The sequence below is a fragment of the Micromesistius poutassou genome, assembly GCF_964030765.1.
Source record: "Micromesistius poutassou genome assembly, chromosome: 4".
Taxonomy (NCBI): Eukaryota; Metazoa; Chordata; class Actinopteri; order Gadiformes; family Gadidae; genus Micromesistius; species Micromesistius poutassou.
Genome location: NC_140274.1, coordinates 3852049 through 3873142, shown reverse-complemented (window position 1 = coordinate 3873142; position 21094 = coordinate 3852049). Strand labels below are relative to the sequence as shown.

Sequence of the window (21094 nt, the reverse complement as noted above, 5' to 3'; positions counted from 1 at the left end):
TGGATTTAGGAATACTTTCATTTTTGCATCTGCTGCTGCAATTTGAGCATCCAGTTGCACTTTTTCCATTTTTGATTTGATGATAGTTTCCTGCCACTGCAATGAATGCTTTTCCTTTAATGCAGCAGCTTTTGCCTCCAGAGCTACCTTCTCAGCAGAAGCCAGCAGAGCAGGAGAAGATGTACTTGATTCATTTCTGACTTTAAAGTCAGAATTCTGACTTCAAATTCTGAGAACAAAGTCAGAATTCTGAGAATGAATTCAGAACTCAATTTTATTTCTTATGTGTGGCCCTAATCCTCTTCCGTAGTTTTAGGTTCAGTCATTGTCCCGTTTAAGTTAACGTTTATTTATTTTGCTCCGTTTCTCTTTCTGCCGCACCGCGTCATAACTTGTTAAACCAACGTTTTCTAGAACAGAGTTTTAAACGCGGATTGTATCCGCACATCCATATTCACAAGTGCTGCACGGCTCATCCATGATTTGTTCTACTCACGGGTCCAAACGAGCTGCATGCCCCGTCTTCCTTTCCTTTCCAAGAGTTTGCCTAATTTCTTGACTTTGAAGTGGCAAACTCTTTGCTCGCCATCCTCGTTCCATCCTTAGGTTGGAGGCACAGATTGTCCAACACACATTTATTTAAAGCACGCACGGAGAGTGTTTATCTTGATGTAAGGTTGTTTATTAAACAATAATCCGGTTGACTTTCCAGGAAGAAATAAATAAATTATAAACAATGTCGCTGTTTAATGCGATCAATAATGAGAATAATACAGTAAATAATGTGGTAATTTATGCAATAAAGTATGCAGTCAAGAAATTGTTTGGTCTCTTGCGTTCCAACCTGAACAAAGACCCTTTCCTGCCGTATATGAGGCTGTCCTATAGGCTCCAATTAGAGCGTGACACACCTGAGACATATCAGTCAATCACCACAGAGCGCCACAAAATGCACATATCAAGAATGCAAACCAAGTTAATATATCATCTAATTTCAAAACTTAAACCAAAACTCTAAATATATTTACTTCAAAATAGTCTAAACAAAAAAGCCTCTAAATGGCTGCAAGACCATAACACAGAATATAAAGTACCATAATAAAGTCAACTAAAGTACCAACGGCTGCACAACGGACTCAGATACTTCCTGGTTACAAGTCTGCCATTCCTGTCACAAACACATTAAACACTTGATTGCTCCATAACATGCAATCCCCTGATCCTCATTAAACTATAAAACTGCATATCTGGAGTAAACAAACAATTTGTATTTCTAAGCATTGCGTGCATTCTTCAAACGCAACACACACAAGGTAACTATACCTCTAAGTTACAAATCCATGATTAATCGTCTTGAATGTCAAACACACCATCCTGGTCGATATGAATAGCATATCATTAGCGGGTGTAAAAGTTCTTCATGAGAGAATAAACAATTAAAACATGCGCCGACACTTCAAAACACACCGCACCCTTCCACACTTTAGAAGTTTCCGGAATACTTTGAAAGATATCATCTAGGCAAGGCAAACGGAGGCGAACACACGGAGAGGGAAGGATGAGGGAAGGACTGTTCTCCGCCAAATGAATGAGTGAATAATAATGACGCCCGGGCGGTGGAAGAGTGTTCTAGAAGAGGGAGTTAATTACTCTGCGAGCCGTCTGTATGCTGTTCCGAGGGGTGTAGGAGTACAGCAAGATCTACTTTGCTGGCTCCCATCTGGTGGACACACACACACACACACACACACACCAAGACACACACACAGACACATGGACACACACACAGACACATGGACACACACAGACAGGCACACACACACATGCCCAAACACACTTACAAACAAATGAACACAAACATGAACACTCACATGCACACACACACACAAACGCACAAATACACACATCCACACACAGACACAAACAAGTGGTGGATTTCATGATTTGTTTGAATGAATCAGTTCGCGTCGGTCAGTTCGCCAAGAAGAGTCGTTCATTCGTTAGTTCATTCGTTCGCATTTCCGGTAGCGGTGAATCATGATTCTCAGTCACTGAGTCGGTCAGACTCGGCTCCTCCCTTGTTCTCGTTCAAACGAATCGCGATCGTGCAATGGTGCCAACGGTCATCAATCAACACAACATTAACTAAGTTCCTTTTAGCTGAGGAGTGCTTCATGTTTGGAATCGGGATGTTGTTGCCCGGCTGATTCTCGTGACTTCTTAGTCCTCACTGCTAAACACAGTCAGTGAACGAACGGCGACTCGCGAGTCAGCGCAACTCAGCGACTAGTGGGTGGAGCTGGGAGTCGAGTCTCGGAGAACGAACGAGACGAACGACGACGAACGAGAGCGGCGAATCAGTTTGGTTCGTTTGTTTTAAAGAGTCGTTCGTTCGAACTGATTCGTTCGCGAACGAGCCACAACTAACACACACACACACACGCCCACACACACTCACACACCTATACACAGACATGAACCCACACAAGAACACACAAACACACACTCACAGGTGCACACATACACACAAGCACACGCACACAAATGAACACACACATACCCACACACACATTCACACACAGGACGGCAAAACGCATGACGATATCGCACAGGGGCGATGTTGTATTGGTAAAAACAAGGGAATAACATTTCTTAAATACAATTTTGAACCCATTCAGGGTGTTGATCGGAACCAGTCCCGATCATTCGTGTTTCCTGCTTGACTGGGAGAGATACGTAACATCCAATTGTAAATTGAGTCTGGGAGCACGATAAACGGTTATCTAAACTTCGGATGACAATACCGTCTTCCGTTACTGTTGCCGGTATTTTGCGACCGCTGATCTCACCTCATTCTAGTGTCCTGCTCTCTTAAGTTCGTCTCCGATTCACCGTCTACCGCCTGCTCGAATCCACGCGAATCACGTCAGTATTCCCCGCTCCCGATCCCCTCTCAGCATGCCAGGGGCAGAGAGAGAGAGAGAGGGGCGTGCGAGAGGTTTACCCAGGATATGAGTGTCCTGTCTGGGATCATCTCCCCGTGTCCATTGAGCTGGAGACTTACCTCTGCAGACTACCCCTAAACCTCCACCTCCACCACCTCCACCACCACCACCAGACCCAATCCCTCCTCCCTGCCGCCACCATAGCTTGAGGGGAATCAAGAGCAGATCGTACCCCCCGCTGATCCCTCGAGGACAAACCGCCAAGGAATTATCGTTAAGACAAAAAAACAAAACATGTTTGTTTTAGCTAGCGACAGTGCGGCTGGTGACACGCTAACATGTTTACAGTTGTAAACAAACTGTTGTTGTTATTTTGGTCGCGGTTTGAGAAGGCGGCGATGCTTGGGGCCAATCACTCAGTAATAGCAGCTTTCAATCGGAGTCCATCGGACTCAAGTGTCAGGCTGTCCGAGATTGAGGGTCACACACACACAGGCCGTCGCCCGTCGCCCGGCAACACATTTCCACTAAAAGCTATTTAAATCAGGGAAGACTGGTGCAAAAAAAAAATTTTTTTACTGCAACACTGAACACACGTCCTCACATGGACGACGGATCCAGGAAGTGTGTCCCCCCCCCCCCCCCCGATGGCGTCGAGAGAGGAAGGGGAGGGGCATGGGATGACTGTGTGGGAATCTAGACCCAGACATTGATCGATGGGAATTAGAAGGGGAACGCAGTCTTCCTGATTGAAATTTTGCATTAGCTACACGCATGGATGTTCTTGGTGGTCGCGGTTCCTCTGACTATTCTCCCGCCTTTGTTGATGTAAATATTTTAACAAAAATAATAATAAATGTAAGAAACTCTCAAGACACGAGAAAGAGGACTCCTCGGTAAGAGAGGTCTGTCGGGTCCCAAAAAAATGCCCCCCCCCACGACAAACACGTCTATACGCTGACACGGGCGGATGAAACTACGCGGGCGAGGCGAGAACTAGCATGAGGCCCCGTGCATGAGCACGGCATTTGCTCCTACCCCCAGCCCGGGAAAAAAAAAATGAAAACATGTTTAGGGCCTTGAACTGCAGCCTCTCTCGCCTGTTGCTAGGCTACACCAAGAGGGATGGAGGAGGCGGGCGAGGGTGGGGGGGAGAGGACCGGGGGGGGGGGTGGGGTGCGTAGCAGGGTGATGGTGGTGCTTATCAGAGAGGAGAAAACCTAGCAGTGCGTGAAAGCATCGCATTTTGGAAAATTAAAAGCTGCATTCTACATCCCCCATCCAACAGCGTGTGGCACGCAGGCGTTGCGTCAGCGGCACCCACGGAACACCCCTCTCCTCCTCTTCCTCCTCGCCCCCCCCCACCCCTTTTCACACCGCCGAGGAAACACAGACCTCCGCCGAAGACACGGCGGCGGCGGCGGCGGCGCTGCCCTCCATCCGCCCCGCCGCTCATTCATTCAGTCCCCACGCCGGACCTTTGCTCCGCCATTACACGGCGAACTCGCTCCCCTCGGGCGAACCTATAGGAAGCACGGCTCATGTTGCCAACGCAGGGGCTGACAAAAGACTCAAGGGAGAAGAACAACAAAAGGCCTGAGCAGATGAAGGCACATAAAGACGCAGCGCATGCATCCATTACGGGGGTCACGCGGGGTGGCGTGGCGGCGTTGGTGTGCTGTTCTGGTGATTAAGGTAGTGCACAGCGCTGCGCCGGCAGAGGGCTTAACACTGCTCCTGTGACAGGGTATTTAGAAGACTAGTGAACTGCAAGAAAGCTCAATTACATCTTCCCAGCGTGTACTGCATAAATCAGCGCAAATCCTCTTTCAAGGCTATCTCCGGAGAGAACGACTGTGAAGCTACAGTCGGAAAACACACGCAGGTGGCGACAGGGGGCTGTGAGCCCCCCAGGCGGAGAGTGAGGCTGTGCTCCAAACGGTGTAGCGACAAACAGTTGTTGTAGGGCGGCATGTGGCTCAGGAGCTAGTGGTTGGGTTGGCTGGTAACCGGTTCGATCCCCGGCTCCTCCTAGCTAGTGTAGAGGTGTCCCTGAGCACGAGCAGCAGCCAGCTCGTCGGGAGCAGGTAGGGTGAGATGTCTGTCACCTTACCTGCTCCCGGCGAGCTGGCTGGCTGTTGCCTTGCATGGTTGACACCGCCGTCGGTGTGTGACTGTGTGCATGAATGGGTGAATGTTAGGCAATATTGTAAAGAGCTTTGAGTGGCCACTGGTTAGAAAAGCGCTACATGAATGCAGTCTATTTGCCACTGGTTCAATGGGCTCACTGGTTCGCTGGGAAGGACTAAGAGGTTTTATTCCAAGCCGAGACATACCGGGTTCGATCCCTGCCTTGTCTGCAGCTAACAGGAGGTGGCCGCGGTATAAAGGCTCCTCCAGCTCTCCTTCACCATGGAGGAGAGCTACGTAGTATAACATGTGCATGTGGATTGTGTGAAACCACTTCTCTGTCCATCTCACCTCTACAAAGACACAATCGGCCGCAGAGGCGCACACAATAACCTAGCCATGTAATTGTAGGTAAAATCACGAAAAAGGTGGGTTGTGTGTTCCACACAACCGCTGACTCACATAATGGAGTGCGCAGGTTAATTGAAAAGGCTAGCGGAGCAGTTAAAACCTTGTGTGTTGGAACAAGGCACTCACAGTCTTGTTCTGATGGCTGCCAGTGACCTGATCTCCCCTGTGATTGTACCTTGCCACTACTTTGGCAGAGAATGGGCACAAAAGCCTTTCTGGTAGCTCCATAAAACTAGTCTGACAACTGTTATAATGCTGGAGTGGAATTCCTTTATTTTAATGTATGACCGTTGCCCTTCAATGTGGGCCGTTAAATACATTTATCTCCTAATCAATATTCCAGCTCCACAGGGGCAGATCAGACGGCAAATAGACGGATGGATGGATAGACACTAACTTCAACTGAAATGTGTTATTGTGTATTATGTATGTGTATTAATATTCAAGTGCGTATGCATATTTAATGTTTAATGGAACAGGCTCAAAAGTGTCTCGAACTAAATCCAGCCGAGGAAAAAAAAAACATCACACACTCACCCAAATTAAAAATAATATCTCGTCAGTATCTCCCTAAAAAAAAAAAAAACCCTCTTTTCTTTGAGAATAACTTTTTTTATTTAAAATGTCACATTGTGGCATATCCAAATGCCAACTCCCAATTGGCTGCCTTGTCATCCGTTGAGCCTCACTGATTCTTTTGAAATGATAGGGATGTTTCCACGGGTTTAAATGACAACAATTACTCTCATGGCAAAATAAAACCCAACAAAGAGGGGAGCAACATTGATCATATTGTATACCCAAACATGCGCTCCCACCACAAAGGAAAGTGGGGTGAACTGGATTTAGTTTTCCATTATTGAATGCTAAGAGAAAATAGCTATTGATGTGCAGCATGCGTCCGTGTGTGTGTGCGTGTGTGCGTGCACGAGTGTGTGTGTGTGTGTGTGTGTGCGTGGGTGTTTCATCCACCCCTGTGAAGACATGATGTGACTGGCATTTGAGGAGGGGATGTAAAGGGCATTATAATGGGAGGGAAGGAGCAGAGCAGCGATAGGATTGCAGGTGGTGATAAGATAGTGGAACAGCAGAAAGTGGCTGGCTCCCTCCCCCCAGATCAAAGGGGTGACAGGGAGAGGGCTATGACAGGTGTCCCTGACAGCCCCGCGCTGCTCGGCCACAATGTCACCTATCTGCAGTACAATCTGATTGAAACTGGCCTTCTGCAGTCTCCTTTAGCCCAGCGAGCCGTCCCTCTCTCAACACTCTCTCTCTCTCTCTCTTTCTCGCCCTCCTTCTGTTTCTCCATCTCTCTCGTGCTCTCTCTCGCTCTCTCTCTCTCTCGCTCTCTCTCCTTGCTCTCTTCCTCAGTCTCTCACACGTATTCACACATGCACACAAAGATTCACACATACATAAATAATAACACACAAACAGTGACACACAAACACACACACACACAGACAGACAGACAGACAGACAGACAGACAGACAGACAGACAGACAGACAGACACTCACAAACAAACACACACACACACACACACACACACACACAGACAGACAGACGCACAGACAGCGTGTGATTGGTGGGCGGGGTCAGTGGGGCGTACAGTACCTTGCGTGTTGTCTGGGTTGGTGGTGGGGGTGGGAATAGTGGTGGAAGCATCTGGATGAAAAAATAAAAAAAATAGAGAGAACATGTATAAGAGATAAAGGAGGACAGAGTGCCAGGGAAGAGACACAGCGACCCGGGATGGGTACCCTCGTGGTCGTCCAGGAGACGGACGGCCCGGCGTGACGCTTCGGACGTGGAAAAAAGACTCAAAACTCACTGGTTCAGAGATCGACTTAGACTAGCCCCCCCCCCACCCCTCTTACACACTTATTGTATGTTGTACGTCCTGGCACTTAATTATGTGCACTTATTGTATGTTCTACGTCCTGGCGCTTAATGTGCGCACTTATTGTATGTTGTACGACCTGGCACTTATAAAATAGTACTTAACCATTGTATAGCGTCTTATCCTAGCTATCTCTGTTGTATACGGGGAATGGGGTAACCTAGTGATTGTTAGTGCTCGGCACTCGGTTCTATGAACATCCTTACTGTACCGACAGCCATATATTGTTTCTCTTTCTTTTGACCAAAGTGCTTCTTGAAAGTAACTTTGGATAAGAGCGTCTGCTAAATTCCCTGAATGTACATGTAAATGAGAAGCCTCGACTGCCGCGTCTCTAGACGTATAATATACACTCACCATGACAATGTCAACGCATGTCGTAGCCTGACATTAGGTCTACTACGATAGGGGAATGTCTATTATGTGGACTTATATTAACCAGTCATACATAAAGATGTGGGGTAGGACTCTGTGTTCTCCTCTCACTGTTCTTAGGCCCGGATGTTTCGCTCACAGACAACTTGATTAGCCCTTCAGACAAAGAGAGGCTGAGGCTGAGCGGGCATCATGAATTATAGGGTGATTCAGGCCCGGCGCTCTGTGATGTCCCTTCTCCCGCTTCCTCTTAGGAGCTGTGAACACCAGTTCGCAGTCCTAGGAGCAGGATGAACGAGGACAGGACAAGACTAACAACAACGACGACGACGACAAGGAGAATCCATACGGACGTTTCGTAGTGAGTTAGCAATATCCTGTCATGGGCGTCAGTTTGGTTTGAAATGTGCTGGGGACGGAGACGCATTCGAAAGTGCATTTTCAGAAGTGCCGGGTACAATGAGGATGCAATCTTTTTTTTCTCTTTAATGCAGGTAATGAAAGGTTCTGAAAGACGGCATACCCATGTAGATTACTAATGAATAAAAGGTATACAAAAAACTGATGTCTGACACGTTTTATGAAGAAAGCGTTTCCAAAAAGCATTGGACAGAGGCTATGACCCACTATGTTGTGCTCCATGTACCCAATGTTGACAACGTGACGACATGACTAAGCTACCAACACAAACAAAGAGGAGCTAGGAAAGCAAATTAACTACGTGTTTAAGTTGTGAAGGGGCAAATGTGTGGCTACACACAGCACTACAAATGTCGAAAAAGATTGAAAAAGCAAAAAATATTTGTTGCACAGCTGAATGCTGTATCACATCATGAGCTAGCTGTTCTCAATTCACAACACGCATCCATCCAATCTACATCAGGCATTCTGACCAAAACTCATGCACTCCCCACCACAATTATTCCACTAATTACTCCACTATCGTCATCTCCACTATACCCAACACTGTACGAATGCAAACTGTGGATAAGTTAGGCTACTTGGTGGCTATGGCTAACATCAATTGCAAGAGTTGAAACAGCCGACCACTTAAGTGCAAAAAAACACAAAACACCTCACCACAGCACCAGCAAATATTAAGCAATAAATATTGCATCTTACCTTTATTTATGTGGCAGTGGTCTGCATATGCATCCCATGGTGTAGCCTACCACATCCATTTAGTTCAACAGGTTACCGCTCTGATATTGTCCATGGTACTGGCAACCTGCTCTGGTGCTTTTTGCCTATATTCAGGCTAAAATGACTTGATTGTCTGATGCCTCATCATTGCATCCCAGCCAAAGAGTATTGGTATTACTACCTCATTCATTGTCCAAGCCAGGCTTGCAGCTCATACAAAAATAAGTAAGGGATAATGTATAGAAAGATGTTGACGATGTTGACGTTGCTTAGCAACCAAATACGCTGGGGTTGACAAGTTACTAGACTACTTGCGGAGTGATACGAGAGACGTGAATCAGAGCCACTTTCCTTGACAGCGGTCATTATATGCAACGGTCAATTATTGAAATATAATTCACCTCTGGAAGTCGGGAAGAACAGTGAACAGCGCATTCCACAGCATTGAGAAGAGCTCAATGTTTTTTGTTTTTTGTTTAGTTTTTTGTCTTTTTAAGTGGTGGGTACAAAATGAATCTTGACGAAAACTGGTGGGTACTCGTCCCCAGCGTAATTGACGCCTATGATCCTAACAACATCCTGATATAAGGATGTCCCCTAATCAAAGAGCCCTCTATCTCGTCGCTTAACCCATGTCAATTAAAGTCCTGCCCTCTTTCTCCTCTAAACCAATGTAATTGAAAGTCCCGCCCTCTCTCTCTCTCCTCTAAACCAGCGGCTCCCAACCCCCGGTCCGGGGACCAGTACTGGGCCGCAGAGCTGTGGCTTGTTCCGATCATAATAATTTTTTTTCACTGTGATGGCCAGTGATTGGAATAACGCATTTTAAAAGAACGGCATTAGGTAACGCCGTTATTTTTTCAGTAACAGGGTAATCTAACTAATTACTGTTAACGCCGTTATCGTTACTGAACGTTAAATGCAGTGCGTTACTATGAATTGATTGAATAAACTGCGTAATCCGAATGCACCCCTGGCTCCATATACAAACCGCTAGTGAGGAGACTGGGTGGGTTAACAACGAGATAAGCGATTATGATTAGCTAAGGCAGCGTCATGTTTCATGGTAGCCAATCGGAGCCAGTGTTTTTACACACAAGCCAGGATACGCACACAAACACCAAACAGATTTGATGAAGCAGTAGAAATGGCGAGTCCAGAGAAATCCGATGAAAAGTTGTCATTTTCAAGGTGGAGATATAAGCACAAATTCATTGAGGTCAAAGGCAAGAACATGCATGTAAAGTGTACATTATGTTGTCCAGGAGCGAAGACGACGCATCTATAAAGCTACTTTTTTTTTTTTACAGTAACGCAAATAATTACTTTCCATGGTAACAAAGCATCGGGAGCAGTGACGGACTGGACGGTCTGGTATTTGGGCAGATGCCAGAAGGGCCGCGGCTTCTCGTGGGCCTTTTGGCCAATCGTGTCCGCGCGTAACCAACCCCCCCCCCCCCCCGCGCCCCGTCAACAATCGTGTCCGCGCGCATACAAAGAATACAAAGCGATCAGCACGCACGCTCTGAAGACGCTGCTCCCGTTCCCAACGTCGTATTTGTGCGAGGCAGGGTTTTCTGCCATGACCACCACTAAGACCAGACTTAGAAGTAGACTGGATGTGAGGAATACCCTGTCTCACTGTCTCCTATCACGCCCTGGTATGACGTCCTTGTGGCCAACAGGCCCAGGGTCTCACTGACACTCATTTCAGTAAGTTGGTCATTAGTAGGCCTATTTGTAAAGTGGTTCTATTTTTGTTTTTGTTTTATTGTATCCTGGTTTTGAACATTGCGTTTGTTTTGGATGCATAATTGCATATTGTTAATGGAACCGCAGGAATAACAGCTGACAAGTCTTGTGTACAGCTAAAGAGGAACTGTATCAATATACCGTCAATCAATAATCAGTTTATGATCACATTCAAACTGTTCTGTTCTTGTTGGTCTTGTTTACACAATTTGTAAAGCGTGATCTCTACATTTACTTTCAGAAATGATAGGCTGTAAACACTGGGTGAGTTGCTTATTGAAATAACGTTAATGTCTTTAGCAATAAAAAGGGGCCAAAATGTCTCATTTTGAAGCGGTCTGGCAATTGATATAGGCTGTTATTTTCATAAAATGTATATTAAAATTGACATAAATTGCCAACCGGTCCATGAGCTTTTTTTTATGCTTCTGCCGGTCCTTGGCACAAAAAAGGTTGGGAACCCCTGCTCTAAACCATGTATCTGAAAGTCCTGCCCTCTCTCTTGTCACTAAACCCAAAGTCCTTCTAGGCAAGTCCTCTCACTCGCGGCCATATTGGCCACGCCTTTCGGGCAGCTATTTGGTCTTAACAAGACCAGGGCCCTATCTAATGAATAGGGAGAGAGCTGTATCTCCATTTTCCGAGATCTAAGGGGCATAAAAAACACATGTTTGAAATCACGATGAAAAACAGACTAAAATCACTGAAAGGGTTTGGTGGTTTTGTATCAAATTAACGTTTTTGAAAGCCCTTTTTCTTACAGGTAATCTTGGACTGCGCAATGCTTCACGACACAGTTTTCATTTACGGCATAACAACACCGGCACTGCACTGACAGCAAGACGTCATTGCTCACAGTCAGCTATCCCAGATCATGCCGCAATTTTGGATAAAGCAAGAGATCAACAACGTAACTTTAACCTTGCCTGTATCTGATTTGGTATTGACTGCTTAAAGGCCATGTCTGTTTGGATAAATAAAGATGATGCATCACAAAAGTTAGTGTTTAATAATTTCCCTCTGGAAAAGAACAGTGAAAGTCAGCTTTAAAAGTTAGCTTTTGCTGCCGAGCCAACAAGATAACAGGTAGTCAAAGTTTTCCAGTCGATGCTGCTTGTGCCGCTCCAGCTGCTGGTTCTTCCCTCCTGATTGAAAATAACTTCCAAGTGTCGCAAAAAGTGTGACTGCGTAGGACCTGCAAAATGATGGCGGGACATGTGCAAACAACTGCCATCTTGGCGTTATGAAGTTTCCCCATGCATTTCAATGGGTGATTTTTTCTGTGATGTGTCTCCTCCTTCTATAGTGTCTCTGCTAAACCCATGTAACTGAAGGTCCCGCCCTCTCTCGCTCTCCTCTAAACCCATGTAACTGAATGTGCCAGGGCTGGGCTGGGCCGGGCCGGGCTGGGGGGGGAAACGATAGCTTGGACCCCTTACTGGGGGGGGATAGAGTGGCAGCGGGGGGTAATTGGCTGGCTGTCTCCGGCGCCTGCACCGCCTGCACTCCATCAAAAGGCAGCAGTGGGGGGGGGCACACACTCTCCCAGCTAATGATACGACATCAAGGAGCACGTAATGTGGCCGCCCGCGATGGAGCGGTGGAGGTGGTGGGGGGTGGAGGAGGTGGGAGGTGGAGGTGGAGGAGGTGGAGGAGGAGGTGGGAGGTGGAGGTTGATTTGAAGGGAAGGGAATAGTTGGAAGTGTGTGGGTGGGGGGAGGGGGGGGTGGAGGGGTGGGGTTACTGGAGGTGGTGTAGGGGGTGGTTGAGGAAGTGTGCATTGTGATGCACAATGATGGTGGGTGGGATTGTGTATCCGGGTCTCAGAGGCAGATTCTCCTCTGACAGAGTTTGAAAGGGGGTGTGGGTTGGGGTGAGGGGGAGGGTGGGGGTGTGGGCGGTGGGCTGGATCCTCTCCCTGTGACCGAGAGCAGTCTGATAGCAGAAATGTCAGTGTCTCTGAGAGGGAAATTGGCTATTCAGGGAAAAAGGGTCGTCACAATGGCAGGGTGGGATGTGGCACATATAATAGCCAGGTGAACGACAATTCTCCGTGGGCAATTTCCAGGCTGGGTGACTTTGGGCCCCTGCTTTACGAGAGCTGAAATATGAGTGTATTTTTGAGGCGTCATATTTTCATGCAGCTTTTATATCTGTGAGGAATTATTGATATGGCAAAGAAAGAAAAAAAATGGACCATAAAGTGAAACAATGTCGGGGGAATTGTTTAGCCATGCCTACTTAAACCCGTCTCCTGATAGGCCCGCGTTGTGCCATTCCCGCACCTCTTTTCTTCCCCGTTTTCTTTGCCGTTTCTCTGGTTAAAGCCCCTCTGTTTGTCTTGGAGGTGCTGCACAAAGCCTGGTGTGCAGGACGCCCCAGGAAGGATTCTTCGGAGAGGACGCTTCTAAACAAAACTGGAAGGAACTTGATCCGAATGAATTGACCAAACAATTCATGGTGTTGAGAATACAGTCGGATCAGATCCTTCTGATGCTGAGGAGATAGACCCAAACCGGGGAACGCACTCCCTGTCCGCCGTCCCCAGACAGCTGGCCTGGTTCAGCCTGGTTCAGACTGGTTCAGACTGGTTCAGACCGACGCGGCCTGGTTTCGCCCGGTTCAGACCGGTTCAGACCAGTGCAGACCGGTTCACCCCGGTTCACCCCAGTTCAGCCCAGTTCACCCCGGTGCAGGCCGGTGGAGTCCGGTAACTTGTCGGGATGTCTGGCTGGACGACCACTACATCCTGTCTGGGCCGGCCAGTCAGCTGCAGAGGAGGGAAGAGGGAAAAGCTCCCGCACTGAACGCAGCACTCAATCTCCCTCCTGCAAGGTGATGGGGATAAGTTATAGCAGCCAGGTCACCGCTGCCAAGAGTGAGAGAGAGAGAGAGAGAGAGAATGTGGATTACAGAGAGAGAGAGAGAGAGAGAGAGAGAGAGAGAGAGAGAGAGCACGTGCATTGCAGAGAGAGAGATAGGGAGAGATAGACAGACAGAGAGAGAGCATGTGCATTGCAGAGAGAGAGGGAGAGAGAAAGAGAGAGAGGGGGAGACAGAGAGAGGGAGAGATAGACAGACAGAGAGAGAGAGAGAGAGAGAATGTGGATTACAGTAAGAGAGAGAGAGAGAGACATAGACAGAGACAGATAGAGAGAGACAGAGAGAGCCAGAGAGATAGGATGGGGTTTCCCTCCATGACCAGCCTGTCTCCCACCGCTAACCCCTGCCCAGGGGCACAACTCCAGCGCTGGATGCTGACGCCCACGTCGCTATGCGCCGGCTGCATTGTAAAGCACGGCACAGCATTACATTTCTGACACGGCGCGTACATCATCTTCACACCTATCTGGGGTTGTCTCACGCCCAAAAGACCATTACTCTTGTTGAAATAGTGCGGCCCGAGGCACCGTTAACCACGGTGGCTGGCAGCACGATGATAGGGGATTGATGGCCAATTCAGGTCGGCTCTAAATACTGCCCCTCCCCATGTGTATTTACTTAAAACGGGACCCTTCCTGCACGGACCAGCCTTCGCTTTGCACGCAGCGTGTTTTGAGACAAACCGCTTGGACAGACCTGTGCAGGCTCGGGGACAGCTTATGTTTGCTGATGTTGTTCCTGCCAAACAAATGTCTTTCGGCGGAACACTTTGCATGAGATAGCGGGGTATAGCGTAGCGTAGCTGTCTGCGTGGCGCGATTCACCTGCTGAAATGAAACGGCGATGCACAAATCCAGCGCGCGCTACGAGTGTTCATCAGTCAGATCACTAATTAAGATTCTGTATGAGGATGATTAGCTCAAGTGGGAATCGCCGAGGAAATTATTCTCTGCGAGTTGCACCTTTAGCTATCCCCCCATGTCTCATTATTGGAGAAGGAACGACAGGGAGCTTTCGGCAAGGGGTGCAACCAGAAAGAGCTGGGAGAACGGGTGGAAGAAGATGTTTAAATAGCGGCTTTCTGCGGAGAGACCGCGGAAATGCGCCAAAGGTCCGCGTTAGTAAAACCAGCGGCATGCAAGTACTACGGTACTGGACGGTATTTGTTTTTTCTGTAAAACATTTTTCAAAACATCGAAGTGGGGGGGCGGCAATAGCTCAGGAGGTAGAGCGGGTTGGCTGGTAACCGCAAGGTTGCTGGTTCGATCCCCGGCTCCTGTGTCGTGGTGTCCCTGAGCAAGACGCCTCACCCTAATTGCTGCTGATGAGCTGGCTGTCGCCCTGCGTGGTTGACTCCGCCGTCGGTGTGTGAATGTGTGCATGAATGGGTGAATGTCAGTCAACACTGTAAAGCGCTTTGGATAAAAGCGCTATGTAAATCAGGACCGTTTACCATTTTTTTTTCATGGAGTGACTTCAGCAAAAAGAGAAAAAAACAAAAATGGAAGAAAGAGCAGAAAACCAAAATCTTTCCAGCGTTCCCCAAATGTCCCACATTTTTGCATCTGTTGGAAAAAAAACGAGCCTCACATTCGGGGATGTGCCGGTGGTTCCCCGCTCTCAGGGGCAGACATGTGTTTAGCATAGTTGGAAGTGTAGTCAGAACAAGTGTATCTTGAATGAGCTATTTGCCAGCATATGCTGTGCTTTTGTTTGGGAAATGATCATTAGGACCCCATCGGGAACTAGCAGATGCCATCATCTGCCTGGCAGAGCACAATAATGAATAACCATGGCGTGGCCAGCGCACGCGCGTCACTGGGAGGCCTACGTCACGCACACACACACACACACAAGCATGTTTGCACGCACGCACACACGCACGCCCACACACACAAACACCGACGCGCGCACACAGACACATATATACGAATACACACACACACACATGCACACAAACGCCGGCGCGCACACACATACACACACAGACACACACAGACACACACTGGCAAAGTCACCCAGCAGCTAGCCAGATCCTCACACTCCTCTCAAAGACCTCCAAAACCACATGTTATTATTCACACGCTTCTACCATGCAGCCATGTATATTCGTCCTTTTCTAGCGTTATCAGTTTGAAACTGAAAACAGTAATTATTCTACTTTCTCTTTTTTTTATTCTACTTTTTTATTCTACTTTTTTATTCTCTCTATTTACTGTGTTTATCCAAAGCAGCCTTGTGTCAGACACATGTTATTAGTGAGTCTGTGTGGGGAAGGGAGGAGTCTCGATGGAGGACGCCTGCTGCGGTTGTTGGGGTTCGACCCAGATCCTACAGCTTCCAGACCAGACCAGACTAGACGAGGGTAGACACACCCTCGTTCCCCCGTTTTTAATAAAAGAAAGGATGCATGTGGATTGTCTATTCTTTAGGGAACGGATTTGGAAACAGTGTGCATTGATTCAAAGCCCACACAAAACCAATTCCTTTTGCATTTCTTCCCAATATTTTCAGTTCCGTTATGAGAGCAGCTTCCCCTGAATTCAGGTGTTTGTGTTGTATTTATGTTGAGACAAGGCTATATGCATACGGGTATTTCCACAGTTGCTACTGGAGCGAGTATTCTGCACACTGAATGAACGATTTAAGTAGAAAAGAGAAAAGTAGCCGGAAATATAAAGTAGCTGGAAAATAAAGCCAATTCGTTAATCCAGGCACATTATTAAATCGGTTTTGAAGCCCAGAAGCTTCATTTATGATTAAGTTTGACAATCCCATTTATGTCATAACCGACGAAAGAGCCAAGAAAGCCCAATGGCACATCAATATTTCAAGATTTAGGCAGAACTTTCAGAACTAAAATCAACAATTCATTGCATCAAGTTTGATAAAAAATGAATATAGAGCCGGGAAATAAATGTTTGCCATTCTAACATGTTGATTGAGGAATTGAATCTCTGAATAAATTTCACTTTCTTTCATAAGTAAATACATTTGGTGGGTTGCAGAAAAGCTAAGAGTGCAACATCATACAACAAATGACTTGTCCCCCCCCCCAGTCTGTGTTATGGTTCATAAGAGATATTACATTAACATTTATAGTGGAGATACATTTTAATGCAAGGCTGCATTCAAACGCATTTGATCATCACCGGACACATGACAACATGAGTAAGTGATGTAATGCCGGGTAATGCTCGCTTTAGCGCTCGCTAAACGCTCCGAGTCCCGCTCCGTTTTGAGGGCTGTTCATCAGCAGCAGCTGGTGAAGCTATCCTATCACAGATTACAGAAAGGAACATTCTGGAAAAGACCCAAACTAGCTCAAACCGGAAACTGTTGCTGGTTAAATCCCATAAATACATGTATCTCGTCGAAAGTTCATAATCCCTTCCGCTCATCCGAACCAAATCCCACCCCAACTGCCATGGCCACTTCTGCTCCGCGCTCTCTCGGTTCAATCGGTTCTTTATCGACAACACTCATTACACGACCGAAACGACTTCGTCCGTGCCCCCCCCCCCCCCCCCACCACCCACCACCTCCACCCTTCTCCGCCCGCCCCCCCCCCACCACCCACCACCTCCACCCTCCTCCGCCCCCCCCCACCACCCACCACCTCCACCCTCCTCCGCCCCCCCCCACCACCCACCACCTCCACCCTCCTCCGCCCCCCCCACCACCCACCACCTCCACCCTCCTCCGCCCCCCCCCCCACCACCCACCACCTCCACCCTCCTCCGCCCACCACCCACCACCTCCACCCTCCTCCGCCCCCCCCACCACCCACCACCTCCACCCTCCTCCGCCCCCCCCCACCACCCACCACCTCCACCCTCCTCCGCCCACCACCCACCACCTCCACCCTCCTCCGCCCCCCCCCCCCCCCCCCCCCAGACACCCACCGTAGACGTAGAGGACGTAGTCATCGTAGGCCTCGCCCACGGTGTTGGACGCCACGCAGCGGTAGGTGCCGTTGTACGACTTGTTGAGGTTCTCGATGTACAGGTCTGGGCCCGTGACCACGGCGTGGGGGGGCACGTCCTCGTCCACCCGCAGCCAGTTGATCCGATGGGGACTGGCGGGGGGGGGGGGGGGGGGGGGGGGGCGCGCACACACACACACACACGCACACACGCAGGCAAGCACGCACGCACGCACACACGCACACACACAAACACACACACAAACATTGGCATGATTCCGATTCTGACTGTGTGGGTGGGTGAGGGTGTGGTTCTGGGTGTGGGTGAGTATGAGTTTGGGGGTGTGTGTGTGTGTGTGTGCGAGTGTGAATGCGTGTGTGTGTGTGGGGATGTGGGGGTCTGCCTAGCTCTCGGCGAAACACAGAGAGAGAGAGAGAGAGAGAGAGAGAGAGAGAGAGAGAGAGAGAGAGAGAGAGAGAGAGAGAGAGAGAGAGAGAGAGAGAGAGAGAGAGAGAGAGAGAGAGAGAGAGAGAGAGAGAGACAAAGGTCACGGCTAGGATCGTTTGAGGAGGGCCCATGGGCCAGCCCGTGTTTAATGGTGTGTTTTAGAAACAGCACACACACACACACACACACACACACATGCGCGCGGGCGGCCGTACGCCACTGGTAACATTTAAATGCTACAATAGAAGGGAAAGGTTGAGTGGTGTGTGTGCATGCCGGCCGGCGGGCGGGCTGAGGGCGGGCTGGAAGTCGCCACGCGGTCACGGCTGACTGGGAAGTGTGTGTTGGGTTGCAGGGAGGTGAGCGGCGGTGTGAGGGTGGGGGTGTGTGTGGTTGAGTGGGCGAGTTGTGTGTGTGTGTGTGTGTGTGTGTCGGGGGGGTGGGTGTAGCTGTGGGGGTAGTGTGTGTGTGTGTGGTTGTGGGTGTGTGTGTGTACGTGTGTGTCTGTGTTGTCTATGTGATGTGTGCGTGTGTGTGTGTGTGTGTGTGTGTCGGGGGGGTGGGTGTAGCTGTGGGGGTAGTGTGTGTGTGTGTGTGTGTGTGGGTGTGGGTGTGTACGTGTGTGTCTGTGTGTCTATGTGTGTGTGTGTGCCGGTTGCTGTGACTCACTGGGGCTTCCCCTCGGCGTTGCAGGTCAGGTCCAGGTTGTCCCCCTCTCTGGTCAGACCCTCAGGGTACGTCACAACGATCTTCACCTCCGGTTTATCTGTCGGGACACACACCTTACTCTTTAGGTTATGGGGGCCTGGGGCTACAGGGGGCCTACAGGGGGCCTACAGGGGCCTACAGGGGCCTACAGGGGCCTACAGGGGGCCTACAGGGGCCTACAGGGGTCTACAGGGGCCTACAGGGGCCTGGGGCTACAGGGGGCCTGGGCCTACAGGGGGGCCTGGGCCTACAGGGGGCTACAGGGCCTACAGGGGCCTGGGGCTACAGGGGGCCTACAGGGGCCTGGGCTACAGGAGCCTACAGGGGTCTACAGGGGGCCTACACGGGGCCTACAGGGGCCTACAGGGTCTACAGGGGCCTACAGGGGTCTACAGGGGGCCTACAGGGGGTCTACAGGGGCCTACAGGGGTCTACAGGGGCCTACAGGGGTCTACAGGGGCCTACAGGGGTCTACAGGGGCCTGGGTCTACAGGGGTCTACAGGGGGCCTGGGTCAGGGGGCCTGGGTCAGGGTCCCTACAGGTGGCCGCGGAGACACTGGGGTCCAACTTTTCCCTCGGGGCGTCAGACTCTGAAGCGGCGGGCCTCTCCCTCTACCAGGGTGATCAGGACCGCTTTAACGCCTCACAGCTCCACAACGGCACAATCTAATCATCTTAAGGTGGGGCTGTGTTTTACGATTTTAATTTGTTTGATAAAGCGGTCTCATAAAACACATGAACAGAGGACAGGGTAAGCGTGGAGGCACTGGAAGGGAGGCACGACTTCCTCACCGCTGCCTATGCTCTACCTCGGGCCAAAGGATTCCCGTCCTCTTATCAACGTAAGCCCCAGATTAGCAAATGTCAAGCGTTCCCAGTCAGGATTTCGCTGTCTTCCTCAAACCTCAAAAGGTCAGACAAAACAGTCGGCCATCTCCCCCCAAAAATAAAAAATAAATAAACCAAGATATTAATATTCGCCAGACCAGACGTCAGACGGGAGCCTTAACCTTTCCTTGATGTAAAACACAGTGTAAGAAGAGCTGGACTATTTCTTCAATCGATCGCCCCCCCCCCCCATTTGATCGACCCCTCCTCTGACGCGCCGAGGCCAGTCAATTTCTCTCGTCTCCTGTGGTGACCGGAAACCCAAAGGACGCGCAGGGGGGCTATCGCTGCTCCGGAAAGGCCAAGACCTACTGATCCAGGGCTGATAGCACCACAGCTTACCTCTTAGACCCTGCCCCCCCTCCCCCCCCCCTCCCCCACTTCACCTCCACCTGCTCCACCCCTCACCCCACCTCCACCACCCACACACACACACCACACACACACACCATCCACGTCGCCACCACCACAGAACAACCCAGCACTGAAGGAGAATTCTCCTTCCTCCAACACCTCCGCCCCCACCACCCCTAACCTCACCCCCCCACCCACACACACACACACACACACACACACACACACATGCTTGGGGGGGGGGGGGGGGGGGGGGGGGGGCACTCACAGAAGACCTCCAGGTGGCGCTGGGCCTGCAGGTCCTGGCGGCCGGGTGGTCCACGATGCAGTCCACCGGCACGCCGTCGTCCTCCTTGGTGACGGAGAAGCGCACGCGGCTCATGACGGTGAACATCCGGTCGTAGGTCTCCTCCACCATCATCTCACCTGGCGGCCAGGGAACACAGCGCTGGTTAGTGGTGGCCTCGCTGGTTAGTGGTGGCCTCGCTGGTTAGTGGTGGCCTCGCTGGTTAGTGGTGGCCTCACTGGTTAGTTTCAGGGTGGCGTAGTTAGAGATGTTCCGATACCATTTTTCCCTTCCCGTACCGATTCCGATTCCTGAACTTGAGTATCGCCCGCTATCGAGTACATACCGATACAGCATCTAGCATCTAGACTACTAATAGCAGTGGGTTCTTATCAAAGGGATCTCTCACGATAACATTTTACTAGATAATTTACATTAATAATCGATACTTATAGTAAGACATTTGTGTTCTTGTAGTAAAGTGTGAGTATCCATGTTTTTTCAGACTTGATAGCTTGAACGTACGTAGGTCAGAACTGACACGTTTCCACCTCCGACCATTCACGAGCGCAGCAACACTGTGCACGTGTTCGTGATGATCTCTGCCTGTGCAGTAAAGGAGTCATGTGATGCTATCAAATCGGCGCATAGACTTGCGTACTTGCCGATACCCGATACTGCATTTAAGCAGTATCGGAAGAATTTCCGATAGTGTGGTATCGCTATCGGAACAACTTTAGGTGTAATCAACCCCGCCCGAAACAACGAGGCTCGCGCAACGAGTCCGCACGTATCTCGGTCCAGAGCAGGGACTGTGCTTCTGTTGTTCTTTACCAAGTTTACCATCCCATTCGAAAAGCGTTGTCGGAATGGAGGTTACTTTTGGTTGCTAGGAGACGACCTGACCTGGCGGCCCTATAATCCTGACGAGTGGCACGCCAGA

The 21094-nt window shown here is 49.6% G+C and overlaps 1 protein-coding gene across 1 annotated transcript in view; it reads right to left on the bottom strand.

Moving 5' to 3' along the window:
* Positions 1-20283, bottom strand: part of cadm1b (cell adhesion molecule 1b) — a gene marked incomplete at both ends in the record, with an annotated part of 31257 nt that extends 10974 nt beyond the window's left edge. Inside the window, 5 exon segments of the mRNA XM_084467230.1 lie at positions 7103-7153; positions 17447-17619; positions 18584-18680; positions 20134-20169; positions 20172-20283. Of these exon segments, the coding sequence (XP_084323356.1) occupies positions 7103-7153; positions 17447-17619; positions 18584-18680; positions 20134-20169; positions 20172-20283 (469 nt within the window).
* Positions 20284-21094: the final 811 nt, after the last annotated feature.